Below are 14751 nucleotides of genomic sequence, written 5' to 3'. Positions count from 1 at the left end.
GAACTCATGGCGGGTTAACAGTTCTGTGCTGCTCCGTGCCGAGCCAGCCTGGGCTGAGCTGAGCTGAGCTCAGCTGGGTTCTGGGCACACGGGTGGTTTGCTGTGTCTGGCTTCCTGTGCCTTCTCTTGTGTTTTTAATAGACAGCCTGGTTGGGGCGGTGCTCGACCACAGCTAGAACACTGCGCTGCCATTTTGGCGCTTGGCCTCAAAAACGCAGTCCCCACAGCTCTGTCTGCAATTTCAAAATAGTTCAGCCCCACCAACTACTCCCCCACCTCCCCCCCAGCAAAGAGGGAAACTGGTGAGGGAAAAAAAACACAGGGCTGTCAGTCGTTATTCATCCAGACCCCGTCAGGCTGAGAGGGTGGAGGAAGCACCTGTCTCGACCCCTTGATCTTACACTTTGTGCAGGTGGAAAGCAAATATTTTCACCTTCCATTGGTTTCTTTATCTGCCTCTGTCTCCATCAATTTTCTCCTATAGTGTACAGTCCCTGTGACATCACTCGTCTTTTAATGAGACTATTTGAACATTTTGCAGAATGCTTACAGCTGGAGAGAGGAAGATATGATTATTGATATCATAATATCAGTTCTAAATACGTCCCTGATGCAGCTTAGGAGACCTGAAAAGGGTTTTTTTTTGCCCTGCAGCCTTTCTGCTTTGCTGAGACATTTTTACTGCTGTGAAGCAGGTGACCTGATCTAATCAGCTGCACCATTTGTCACCTCAGGGCTAAAAAAAACACAACGTACAGCAGCGACAAAAACAACAACAAAACAAAAACCTACCAAAGGGTCCACATTCAGAATCTTTTTGTCCCTCTTGTTCTTGAAGAGAATGCCGTCAGGGTTGTCATAAAGCACCTCGAAGTTGGGGCTGGAGTTGGATGTGGACACCTGTGTCTTCCAGTTGTAGTAGCTGAGAAAAAAAAGAGAGGAAAAAACAGTGATGTTAAATTACTAAGGACGTTTTTAAGGTGCCTCTAAACATTGTTGATGTCAGACAATAAATGTTTGTGCAGAAGTTGGAAGACATTTCTCAGTGATGGTGCAGCTGCAGCGATGAGGCTATGAAGGTGCAGCTCACCCTGTGAAAGCACCTTTAGTGACAACAATAATTTATGGGAGCAAAGGAATTCAGTGCTGAGGAGATATGTTTTGGAAAGAGGTGCCATATTTTGGAGCTGCCAAAATACACCAGGAGCTTTCCCCCTGCTGTCTGCCACCTGACCAGGCATTACACCCCGGACCCCGTGGGCTCACTGGAAGACTCTAACAGGTAACAGGCTTCCTGTTAGATGCATCACAACCAAGTTTTCTAAATCACGTGTGGTTGGGTCTTGCCACCAGCCCTGTGTGCTAGAAGCATTAAGTCCTATACATCACAGCTTTGAAGATCACTAGACAACAGCATGGCCCCAATGTCCAAGGAGGCGCTGAGGAAGGTGAGAAGAAGAGGATGGAAATGATGCTGGAAAATGATGAACAATGATTTTAAAGTTACTAATCCAGGCATTGTTGTTTTTTTCACAGCCTGCTGATTGAGCTCACCTCACTGCAACAGACTTGGACAACGCAGACAACAAAAGGTGACGAAGCTGGCTGGCAAAATTAGCAAAATGCTAATGAATAATGTGTCCAGGATGTGTAACATAAATTTCAGTCCCATCTCTATTTATAATAAGCAAAGAACAGATGCTCCACTTCACAAATAATTCTATTTAGTTTCTGATTTTTGCTATTTTTTGTTGCAGAAGAATAAAAGTCGCAGTGGTGCAACTTCACAGGACGTTCTGAATGTAATCTTTGAAGAAAAGATTCACATTTTAACAGGAAGAATGGATGGATGCCCACAGCGCTGCCTGACCCTTTGGCTGTCTGCTCACTGGAACATTTTCCTTTATAGACTTTAAAATAACACATGAGCACCACAGTGAGGTCAGGAGCACGGTTCACTGAGGACAGAAAACGTCACAGATTACACTTCTATCAATACATTATTGATTCTGAACTGCAGGTTATAAAAGCACTTTGCTTTGCAGAATAGAGAGGAGAGTGACATGAAGAGAAATGTTTGTGTTTCTTTTATAACTGAGAGCCAGAAGTTAAAAGTCTGTTTCCAATTTCATCCTCAGGTTGTTTTGGAGTTCACCAAGCCAGGCATTAGAGAAAAAGCTGTGACTAATAAGCAAGTGAAACCAAAGAGTGGTTTGGATTCCAAAATAAATGGCTGATTAATTTACAGCATCCGATTGGATCCGGCTCTGGTTTTAAGTTTTCTGTTGTTTCTGATGCAGCAGAGCAAAAGTGTGCAGCTTGGTGACAGAAATGTTCAAATAATTTAACATGTGCATCAACTTCAGGAGGTAATTAATCCGTATTTGACAATTTCCCCACACATTACTGATCAGTGAAGAAGCATCAAGCGGCTCAAGAAACAAATACATCAGAATACAATGCATGTGACATTCTTCAGTCAGAATTGGTCTGATTGTCTTTGTTGTTGTGAAATACGAGGCAGACTGTTGGTTAAAAGCATCTGATTGTGGAGAGGCTGAGCACTGCATTGTTGGATTCAGCATAGCCTTTCAGCACAAGAGGGCCAAACATGAAAATAACAAAACCAAAGACAGAGGTCTCAAAATCGGCTTAAAGAAAAATCAGTATTACATTAGGTTGGGCCAAAGAGCTCTGCCCGTTTTTCATTCATCAGATTAATTCGGAACATATCGTCCTCAGCAGGAAAACAGCAGCAGTGGTTGAATGTTCTGACCTGACAGGTTTCTGATTGTGTGAATGAGTGTAATGGCCTCTCCACACTGTGCGATTTTTAGTGATCTTATAAGACCATTGCATGACGCACTGTGCGATGTGAGGAAGACGTGAAGTGACAGGTCGTAGCAGCTGTCACACTGTGAGTCAGTCATCCTAAATTTCTGACACCGCTAGAATTTTATCTCAGCTTGTCTTTGGTCGCAAGACGCTGACGATGGCCGTCGTGGAAGTTGTGTCACGGTGCGACGTAAGACCACTGATTTAGAGCCACAACCAAAGACATCTCCACGATTCTCCTACGATGGTCGTCTTTCGTCTGCGACAGCCCAAAATCGCACAGTGTAAACCGGGCATAAGACAAGACATAAAAAATAAGTATCAAACCTGCAGTTCTCTCCACAGATTCAGGCTCCAAAAAGGAGTAAATCCCACTCTGTTGTTTATATGTGAGGACTGTTGATCAAAACATCATTTTGTATTGTGTTCTACAAATGTAATTGTTCAACAAGAACATACAACTCTGCTAACAAGTAACATCTTTCATTGGTTCTCGCCATTAGCTGTTCAAGTCAAGAGAGACCCGAGTCCATCTGAGGCGCTCTGAGTAGCTGAAGGCTTCTTTTGTGGGCCTTGGCTGCTCCCCAATAGTAGTCTGTGGTCCAACAACAAAGTTGGACCTGAGGGATGAGGCTGAGTGTAAATCTGAGAAGAGGTACATTGTGTTGAGGAGCTGAATGGGCTGAAGCTATAAATATGGGACCGTGACATAATGGAGTGCTGCCGGCAGTCTGCAGGTTATGTTTCACTTTGCTGCAGCTGATAATTATATAATGCAGCTGGTAATTAGCAGCTGATATGTCTCAGCAGACTAAGACTGCAGGACCTGTGATCATCGAAACATTTCATCTGTTGGGTGTCGAGATGCTTTCTGTTTCAGGGGTAAATCTCTGGTGGCACATAAAACCTGTTCACCACCACCCATTTGCATCTGAGCCATAAAAACATTTTCTGCCTGCAACATATTAAGTGTGCTCGCTACAAATTACAAGCAAAACATATAGTACCAGCGATATATAAAAACCCGTGTGGCCTTTCCAGAACCCACAAGACCCCCACGATGCAATTTTAGGAAATGTAAATACATATTTTTGCAGAATGGTCAGTTTTTGAATAGCTATGAAAAGGGCCAGGTATTCCAGCCAATAACCAGAGTGACTTTACGGCTGGTATCCGGGCTGGATATTTTCCTGGTCATATTCCCAAAGACAGTTCAGCTCCGAATACGGACAGAGGGGTGATCTCCGTGTCGACCTCTGCTGGCTATTAGGGAGATTCAACATGGTGACAGAGGCCCTGAGCCAATGGCTGTTTGTAGAACGCATCAGGAACAAACATCGCCTGAACAAACAAATAATGGAGATCAACTTGATACAAGAACATTGATACGAGAACATTGATACAAGAACATTGATACGAGAATGACTGACTGAGTTTTGTTACTTGTCATGTTAAACGTGATTTATTCAGCCGACCTGAGACTCATGATGCTATTCTTACCTCTACCCATCCTTTGAAGACAACTAAACTGATTAAATAATATGCACCCTTTTGACCATCAAATCTTCCAGTTAGGGTAAGCCAATAAAATGGCAGAGAAATTTGTTATAGAGACCTGCATTATGTTTATTGCTGTAAACATGTAGGTCCATGAAACGTGAGTGAAACTGGTTATGAAGACTTGAGACCTGTCTGAGATTTACTGTCCCATTCTCTGTTACTTTGTGTGAAGAGGTGCACTAAAATGTGAAACTGGATACCGTCTGATGTTTCAGCTATCTGTTCTGCCAGCTGTCAGAGTAATCCTCCTCCTCCTCAGGAAACACACATACTGGATGCCTCCGAACTGTGTGGGGAAATACACTGATGCATAAAATTATAAGGTATGATAGGACCAGTCTCTGGTATTTTCTTGGGTAAAGCAAGTTCAGAATAGATTGCTGCAATGTCCCAATTATGAAATACAAATTGAGGTTTTTCCCCTAAAAAATCTGAAGAAAATTATATTGTCTGAGACTTGCTTTCAGACACATGCATCCTTCTTCTCTTTGTAAATTAGATCTGACAGTGTTTCACTGACTATTTATACCAAAATGCCATGCAACAATTAACATTTCTTTGGTCAACCACTTTTATTCCATGGTGAACCGCTTACTTTTGCTAGAGAAATGGGACAGATGTGAGATATTTTAACACTGAACATGAAAAGACTTGACGGAAAGTGTTTTTTTGAAGCTGTGCCGAGAATTCTGTTCATACGTTACTTGGATGTGTTTATTGGACCCACCTCCCTCACTGTCACATATGAACTGTCACCAGGGCAACTGACTGCACGGTCGGTCGGCGCACAAAAAAAAAAAAGCTCCAGCAGCTGGATGGCACCACACCCAGACATATGGACCAGTAAAAAGTGTGAGAACCTGGATTTGGTGGAAACAATGACGGTGCTCTGAGCACCCGTTCCTGGTTCCCTATGCGTTAGCCGTGGGCTGTTTGACACGTGCACTGTGTCCCTTCACTTTCCATAGTTACAGTGCTTAGCTCTATTGTTATCTCCAGGCGGTCATTTTCCAGGGTAATGTCAACAGTCTCATTATAGGGCTCAGAGGAGCCGGACTCTGAGCGATGGATGATATATATCATAAAGGAGCACATACCTAGCATGTGTGTTCGTTCAGCTGTTTTTTCTTCAGTGGCTTCAGAACACATAGTCCAGCAACTGTTTCTGAAGTTAATGTTTCCAGTGTAAATCACCAAGGCCTCTTCAGCGCAGAGGGCCGCGGCGTAATGGGTTGAAATTACGGTTAAGCCTTTTGGGGGGTGTCATGGGTCTAATTCAATGACAAATCATAGATGGACCTTGTCCAGTTGACAGCCCCATTAACAGACCCACATCTAGCCACCCACATGCACACTGACACCTTTTATCACTGTGTCTCATGTCAGGTGGGAATAAATTCATGTTAAGTTTAAATATTAAAACAGCACGGTCATAAGCTGTGAAAACTGTGTACTCAGGCGCTCCTGACGATGTTGTCACTTTTGTTGCATGACAAAACACACACATGGAAAAACCGGAGCAATCGGATTTATGTAAAAAATAAAATCCTTCTGTTAAAAGAGTTATTAAGGTTCGGCGATATGAGCTGATTATGATTCTACATTGAATATTATTAAGATTTTGATACTTGTTTAGTTTTCAAAACATGTGCTACTTATTGTGAGCACATTACACATTAGGTTTGTGTACTATGTTTTTTTACACAGACCTGGGTGTTATTCTGCATCCCAAGTGCCTCTTGTTGTGTGTGCCGACTGGTTACTGTGTTTTTGTTTGTCTGTGTGGCTTGTGTTCGATTGTAACCAGTCGGATTCGTTGTGTGGGCTTAGTTTGTATTTTGCCGCTCGTTTTTGTTTAGCTTAGCGCGCGCCGGCACGCGCTTAGCTTCTGTTACTCCAACCCTGTTGTTTCTGTTAATCGCCTGATTTGTTATTTGGTTGTTCATTGTTTTACTTTAAGTTATCAATCAAACACCTTGCTACGACGGCATATTAGGGCCATTGTAAGACAAAAAAATACTGACCCAGAAGAGGAGGGGGGGCTAATATTTTGGGACTTAGAGTAGCAAATTTGCTAGAAAAAAGTTGCAAATTTATGAGAAAAAAAGTCTTGTTCACAGCATTGTCACAACTTCCACGTTGACCGTGACAGCAAGCAACGTCTAACCAGATTTGCGACTTTATAGGCTAATGTCAGATAATATCTGAGGTTTTCCTGTAAATTTCTGAGTTTTTTTCTCGCAAATTTGCGAGTTTATTTCTAGCAAATTTGCTACTTTTTTCTTGTAAATTTGCGACTTTTTTTCTCGTAAATTTGCATGTTTTTTTCTAGCAAATCTGCTACTTTAAATCTCAGAATATTAGCCCCCCTCCTCCTCCTAATACGCCGTCGTACCTTGCTTGACCAATATCTATATCTACTTTATGTTACCTCCCCCTCCCCTAGCAGAGCTGGGTCCTAAGACCATTCTTGTATGATAACGCATTGATAAGAAAGACTTAAAGTTATTACACAGAGTTCCATTTTATAGTTGTATTTTCCATCCAGTAGTAATTTCAGTTGTTAAATGGACGTGGAAAAAACAGCGGGAGGTCTCTGCTGGTGGAGCACTGGATGAATCTATCAAACAGTCCAAATATATCAGCGCGGAGAGCAAACATTGCGATTGGATTTAACCCTGAGGATTCAGCCAATGGAGAGTGTGCGCGCCATGTGTGAAGATCAACAGAGTTGACACGGAATGTTCCGGCTTACCAGCAAATATTTATCAAGCTGGCAAACTCTGCTCTGATAGAATGTCACATCAGCCCCCATTAAAACCCGGGACACAATGCTTCAGGGCCAGTCTGCCAGATCACCTTTGGAGCTGGAACAGTTTCTCTTTTGTATTAAAACTTAATAAAATGGGACAGCAGTGCAAATATTTTCACAGCAGAAAATGAAGAAAGACACACAGGTGCACTGCAGAGGCTGAGCGTGGAGGCAGCATGGTTTTGGCTCCAGAGGAGGCATGCGCTAAGTTTCAACCTTCAAACTCAATGCTCGTTTCTGTCGCACAGAAAGTAGGCTGACAGCACAGGAAATGTATTATTCAGCATTTTGAATGCTGCAGAAAATCAGCACAAAACAAACAATGTAAAGTAGAAAAGAATTCAATTAAAAACTTTCTCACAGTGAGATGTTGCCCTGGCTCCAAAAAGACTAAACACAGGGAGTGAGGAGAGGAGAGATAAAGAGAGGAAGGAGCGGAACAGCCAGAGAACATAAACAGATGGTCACTTTGCTGGTGAACATTAAATAGACATCAGAGATGCTGTAGGCACATCTGGAGTGGCAGGAAGCGGGGTGCACGGAGCTGCAGATCTGTGGGTTAATTAGACCAGGGTCGGTACTTTAGTGTGTGTGCACGTCTTTGTCGGAAGCTCACAGATTTATTCCTCAGACACACCACCGCTCTGCAGAGTCCGTGTCAGGTTGTGGTTTTATTAACACAAATATGAGCACATCATTATCAGTTCTCATTATCAGGCTGTGTTTTGGCATTCTTTAATTCATACATGACTTTTGTCACTATGTGCTTTTCATCAACTTTGTCCTGACTCCTGAATGAAAATTTTCAACAGAATCAATCAGGAAAACTCTGCATTAGCTTTAACCAGGTTTTCCCTGGAGGTCAGGGGCTTACAGTGTATGTCTTTATATTACCCACCCACCCAGTGTGCTTGCTAAAATAAAAGTCCAGCCTTTAGCTCACTCTTTGCTGGACTTACAGAATCAATGCAAATGCAAAGATACCCTGCAGGTGACTGTGTAGTCTGTGCATTTCCAGAAGTTCCTGCATCCTTTAATGGCTTCCTGAACCTTCGAAATGATGGTTGTGGCAAGAATCTTCTACACAGACCCCACATGCTAATGCGAAAACTTTTTTTTTCGTACGCTTGTTGAGTTTGAGTTTAGTATCCACATGTTTCATTATTTTTCAAAGGTCAAAACCACCTGTTACAGAGCTAGCCATCCTGCTACTTTTTCTCCTACTACTGCTGCTTTTCCCAGCCTTAAAACTGTGTCTGTGAACCTATCCACCCTTCCTTGCTGGAGGTGGGAGGTGGAGGCCAGAGCTGGCGCTGGTGTCGCTGCTCTGTGTTCTTTGTGGCTGTGGAGGAGGAGGGACAGGATTCAGAGTCCTGCGGTGGGAGGTTTAGTGCACTGAGTGGGCAGCAGCTCCAGCATCTGCTCCCTCTTAGCGGCAACCACACTGGGTGTTATTGTTCCCGACAGAGATGAAAAAAAAGTGGGAGCTGAGAGGAGTGGAGGATGACATAGGAGAGGTAGCAGTTTGGAACATAACTTAAGAGAACCTGGAAATACAGACAGAGAGATGTGTAAATGTGATGAAGCAGAGGTTTAGAAGTTAAAAAAAAATGAGACTGACAAAGGAAGTGTGAAGTCAGATGTCAGAGGGAAGGAGGGCTGGGAGACCCGTGGAGGGGGGAAGCCTCATAAAGGCATCATTAGGGAGTAGGCTGTACCTCCAGGCATGCTCGCCCAATGACTCACACCTACAGCTTGTTAGGGCTTCTACTCACCAGAGAAGAGGCCGAGTTCAAGGCCACTAGCAGGGTTGTGTGTCAGAACACATGGTGAGAAATGGATAAATAAAACAACAAAGCTTTGCATGTCTGACACTTGACACGGTTTCAGAGGAAGGGACCAACCACCTCCAAAAATAAAACACCAACTGTCACTCATGTGTTCTGACTGCTGCAGTCTACCATGATGCACATTGAATATGAACCAGGACTGTGCTCAAAAAAGGCAACATACTGTCTGATGCACCTGACAGAAGGCAGCAGCAATGTGCATGTAAGTGCCAGCTGCTGCCTCTTACCTGTCGTCCAGATACATTTTACAAAAACTGGGTGTTTGTTTAAAGCCCCTGTAATCATCATAACACACTTTGTTGTGATGTATGTTAGATGATGGAGTTTCCAAGTTGAATTTGTTCTAGAAAAGTAAGAGTAGGATGATGGAAAAACATGGCTTCATTAGGACCTTGGAGTCCAGGCTGTGCTCCCTGTCACTGAGGTTAAACAGGCTGCGTGCCGTTTGGCTGAACTCTGAACAAAAACCCTTGCAACACACACTCTGGTTCTCACCCCCGTCCAGTTGTGTTTGTCCTTATGGGATTTCTCGCACGTATCTGAAATGTTGGTAACATGTTACTATGCAGGTGTATGTGGAATTTAGGGATGGTTTTGGCTCAGGTAATTTGCTGACAGCTCTCTGTGTACTCTGCTCTCCTGATACAGCAGGAATTAGAAAGATGTCACCTGCCCCACTGAGAGACACGAGGGAAGAGGTTAGCTTACCCCTGTGAGGTCAGCAGTTCATTTGTGGCCTGTCCTGGAATTATTGTGAGACTGGCAGTGACACCGTCGTTGTCCAGCATACAGTGCATGATGTACAGCGGTCTCATAGAATATTAGTATTTTTGTAGGTATTGGACTGGACAATATTTAACAAAATATGAAATTGTTGACACAGTTGCTAATTCTGTTACACTTCCAAACAGCCAGCAACAACATATATATATATGCTCAGCCTCTGCAGCATATATATATTATATTTGATAATGCGTGCCCCTTTGATTGTTTCCAGGGCTTTGACAGTCAGTTAGCGGATCTATTTGTCAATCAGTGCGTCTAATCTTGAGGTTTGACCCTGCACATAAAAATGGTTACATTCATCTGTGATGACATATTTACGGTTCATTAGAAGCAGATCAAAGTGGATCCTGCTTTAAGCTTGCTTGTATCCTGACTTTAATCATGTCGGTCTTGTCCTGACAGGTTCTGCAGTTCCACTCCGCTTTACTGCAGCAGTGTTTATTTATTCCTCATCCATGCTGAGGTCACAGCAGCTGCTGCTGCTGCTGCTGTACATATGAACTATGTACACCGGCCCTCTGCACAACCTCCATCCGAACCTATATTGGTGTCTCACGACAAGCTGAATCTTTAATCCGGGATAATAACATTTCCTTGCCCTTCAAATCTTAGACATGTTAGAGTGGAAGGAGACTTACCATAAATCCGAACGTCCTGGCATCAGCCTCGTCTTTCCGCTGAAAAATGGTTCAAAATCTTGGGTCTTGAGTCTGTGGGCGTAGTCTATATAGCCAGATACTTCCTGTCCAAGTGTATTATGATCCCTTATGAAAATGACCGACTGTAAAAAGAGAGAAAAAGAAAGAAAGCCTCTGTGTAAATAATCACGGCCATCAAGCCTCTCCTGGGTAAAACCAGGACAATGTCACTTGTGGAAATTGGACAGATAGATGGGATCCATTACATATCCTCCCACTTTGAAATACAAAGGCTCATGTTATACTTTGAATTAGGTTCAAATCAGAACTGACTCCAGCCTATGTCATCCTGCAGTGGCCCAGGCTCACCGAGGTGGGCTGTCTACAGAATGTGCTGCGTGGGACTTCACTGAATCCTTCAACTTACAGAAAGCCTCAGTTCCGTTCCAACACACCTACAGACGGGAAGAATGTAGCTTGAAACGACATGTGGAGTCTTGAACCAAAACTGTGTAATTTATTTGGGACCCTTAAAATAAAATAAGGTGAAAACAGAGAAGGTAATGACTTGTCCTTTATCCCTCATATTAAACAGGTCTCTAAGACCTCCTTCTCTCACCTCCGTAATATTGCTAAGATCAGGAGCATCCTCTCTCAGAGTGATGCTGAAAGACTCCTCCATTTTGTTACTTCTAGACTGGACTACTGCAGCTCACTATGGTCAGGATGTCCACATTACTGCATGAACAGCCTGCAGCTGATCCAGAAGGCAGCAGCTAGAGTTCTGACAGGAAGCAGCCAAAGGGATCATATCTCTCCTGTTCTAGCGTCTCTTCACTGGCTCCCAGTGGGCTCAAGAATAACCTTCAAGATCCTTCTCCTTACCTACAAGGCTCTACATGGACTTGCTCCATTATATCTGCAGGACCTGATAGTACCGTATGTTACTAATAGAACAGTCAGATCTCAGAGTGCAGCTTTACTTGTAGTTCCTAGGATTCATTAAAGTAGAACAGGAGTCCATCTATGACAGAACCCATAGGTTCCTGAAAAGAGGGTGTCAAGACCTTCATCACCAGCAAAACCTATTAAAACTGTGTACGCATCTGCTGCCCTGCAGGGGTGGGACTTGTTAGCCCATAGCTGAAAATGCAGACGGCTGCCTCATAAAACGTGTTTAATGTTATGAAAGCATGTGTTAACCTAAACAGCTTTTAATGCGTTACCTCAACGTCAAGTCAAATAACAACAAAAGTAACCAAAAAAAAGCAACCGTGCCACGGGGGACAGAAAATCCATGCATAGTCACCATCAGCCATTTTAACGCCAACTTGAAAAACAATTCTCCCCCATACAACAAGGAAACACATCAATGGGAAAACAGTCAGGAATCAGGGGTCAAACCCCAGAGGCTGTGGGGGGAACTGCAGTTTTAGACAAGCATGTTCTGGCACTCAACAGCTTATTTAGGCGCATTTATGTGCATGCTGTAGAGCAGTGGTCCCCAACCACCGGGCCGGGGACCGGTACTGGTCCGTGGGTCATTTGGTACCGGGCCGCACAGAAAGACTGAGCAAAACATATATTATTCATTATCTGAGTCTGACAGCTGTTTCATTTATAAATCGATCAGATTCATCCGCCTGTGCCTTTAAGCACCTGCCCAGACGCTTGTCTCGGTCACGGGATACGGCCCCAAAATTAAGCCCACAAGCAGCAAAAATAAATAAAAAACAAACGTCTTTGGAGAGCTTCTTCGGAAAGGGGAAAAGGCCTAACGAGGAGACAGAAGAAGAGGAGCCTACCCCTTCAAAGAAAAAGAAACCCGCATTTAAAAGACTATATCAGGAGTCCTATTTAAAATACGGATTTATTGCAACAGGTGATTCTCACACACCAAGTCCGCTCTGAGTGATGTGTGGCGACAGACTCGCAAATGAGGCAACGAAGCCTTCAAAACTGCGAGACCGAGCACCCTGCATTAAAAGACAAGCCATGGAAGAAAACATGAACAAGAACGACTGAAGCAATTAATGACGGCCAAAACAAAATTACGGAGTGGACTGGAAACACACTTCGGGTGTCATGTCTCCCATTATCCCCAGATGGGACCGCCTCATTGCTGGGAAAGCTCAAAGGCTCCCACTAATTAAGCATAAGAGTAAGAGTCTGTTTATGCACTTTGTTTTTTTTTTTTTTTTGTTTTTTTCTGTGCCGGTCCGTGAAAGTATTGTTTTACATGATACCGGTCCGTGGTGCAAAAAAGGTTGGGGACCGCTGCTGTAGAGGGATCCCCTATGTGACTCTTCTTAGAGTCCTTTTTCTGATTTAGTCCTTTTTTTTTCATTTGAATTAAAGATCTATGAAGAGCTCCACATTTTAGACAAAGTCAGTTTTGTAAAACTACATGAAGTTAACAGACCTCATTTGCAGAAACTTGTAAAGGCGACACTCAGGCTGTCTATAACCCAAACACTGATTACTGATTAAAAAATCAAAAAATATTTGAGTTTTCAAACATAAACAAAACTCATAAATGTAAGGACAGTTTCCCAGCTGCTCATTGGAGAAGAAGGGCTTTGAAGTGAGTTCAAACCAGACACAACCTGGGAAAAAAAAGGATGACAAATGCTTTTGTCACTGGATTCAGACAAAGCCAAGTAGTCCAAACCCCCTCAGGTGACAGCAGAACATGAAATGATCTTTTCATGTCAGTTTGATGGTTTAGATAACAGACGATGACAATGCATGGGAAGAACTCCAAACACCGGACACACTCAGGTGTGAAGAGGTTGTTTTGTCTGCCTTCACAGAGATGAAAAGTCTGCTTTTCTTCTCAGGGTGGCTCTTTTTGTGTCTTGTTTACTGTCAGCGTGAATGAGTCGCACTTGTTGGCCTACAGTAACGCAGTAAGAGGATCCTCGCAGAATACCTCTGCTAGTGATATCACATTTGTATAACTGTCAGGACACGGGCCATCTGTGGATCCCTTTACTAAAAAGGCATGAGATAACTAGCACACCAGAGCGCAGAAGAAAAGAGGGCTCCTTTCTCTCCATCTCTGAAATGCTTAAAACAGATGCTATCAGGTTCACAGCTGGCTGAAGGCCTGAGCCATATACCCTATCTGCTGGCTCCTGTCCTCCTGCAGGCAGCGTGGAAAAGACATCATCAGGCGAAGCAGACCAGAGCCATTTGGGCAGTGCTGATAAAATACAGGTTAAATTGGCCTTTTGTGTATAAATCCAGAGGCAGTCAGTAGGACAAGAACATTCATTTAAACATATCTGGGCCTCTGAAATGTCATCATGCTTTTTTTTGTCTAACATAAAACACCTGACAGAAAACACTACATACAAACATTTTATTTTAGTAACTGGCCTTTGACGGGCGGGCCGGTTTCCATTTCACTCGCTGGGAGCAGAACAAACGAGTCAGACTTCTGTTATTTGCTGAAAACAAGAAACACGAGTTTCCAGCCCCCCCCCCCCCCCCCCCCCCCCCCCCCCCTCTGAGCTGGAGCTGGGGGACCTCCACCTTACACCTTCGAAAACAAGTGGAGGCCTTACGTCACCTGCCAGCAATTACAGAGAACAGGTGCTGTGACCTCACAGGGCAGCCAGTGAGAGGCCCCTCTTTATGGCAAACATCAGCCTGCTGAGTGCCTGAGAAACAGAGCGCTGCACAGGGAGAGATTCTCTCTGATACTGGCTGTTCTCCTTGCTTAAAATCTTTATTTAATGTGTAGACTTGAAATTTGGCCTCAGGATAAAGAGTTAAATAAATTGAAAAGAACAGTAGTATCCTTAAAATCTATAATCCAGGAAACACTACAAAGCATCTTAAATCCTAGTGGGCTAACCCACCCTTAAAAAAATTCAATATATGAACATGCTTATGCGTTTAGAGACAAACGGTGAAACTTGAACACTGTTGACAGTCGTAATTATTGAGGTCTGTGAAAACCGTGGAGGGATCCCCTGCCTCTTCACACACAGATGTGAATTACTCCACTAACCTTTGGCTAATCTTTCAAAGCCCCGCGGCTGAAAGAGAGGGATTTACAAATTCAGGTCAAACAGAAGCTGACAGCAGGCTGACACGTACTGTGCCCCTCCTTTGTGCTTTGACAATGTCCTACAGGTGGGGACACAATGGCCGCACCACCTGACATCCTGTGACATGAGGAGTGTGTGTGTGTGGATGTGGGTGTGTGTGCGACACAGTACCTTTATAGTTATATATTCTATAAATCACAATAGAACACAAA

The 14751-nt window shown here is 43.6% G+C and overlaps 1 protein-coding gene across 1 annotated transcript in view; it reads right to left on the bottom strand.

The window, feature by feature from the left end:
- Positions 1-14751, bottom strand: part of cfap299 (cilia and flagella associated protein 299) — a 51079-nt gene that overhangs the window by 2865 nt on the left and 33463 nt on the right. The window contains exons 4-5 of the mRNA XM_028414769.1: positions 10482-10624; positions 793-922 (exon numbers count right to left, since the gene is read on the bottom strand). Coding sequence (XP_028270570.1) covers positions 793-922; positions 10482-10624 — 273 coding nt within the window. The remainder of the gene's footprint in view (positions 1-792; positions 923-10481; positions 10625-14751) is intronic.

Source organism: Parambassis ranga, chromosome 9, assembly GCF_900634625.1.
Source record: "Parambassis ranga chromosome 9, fParRan2.1, whole genome shotgun sequence".
In the NCBI taxonomy this organism is placed as follows: Eukaryota; Metazoa; Chordata; class Actinopteri; family Ambassidae; genus Parambassis; species Parambassis ranga.
This window is presented reverse-complemented; position numbering and strand designations above follow the sequence as displayed.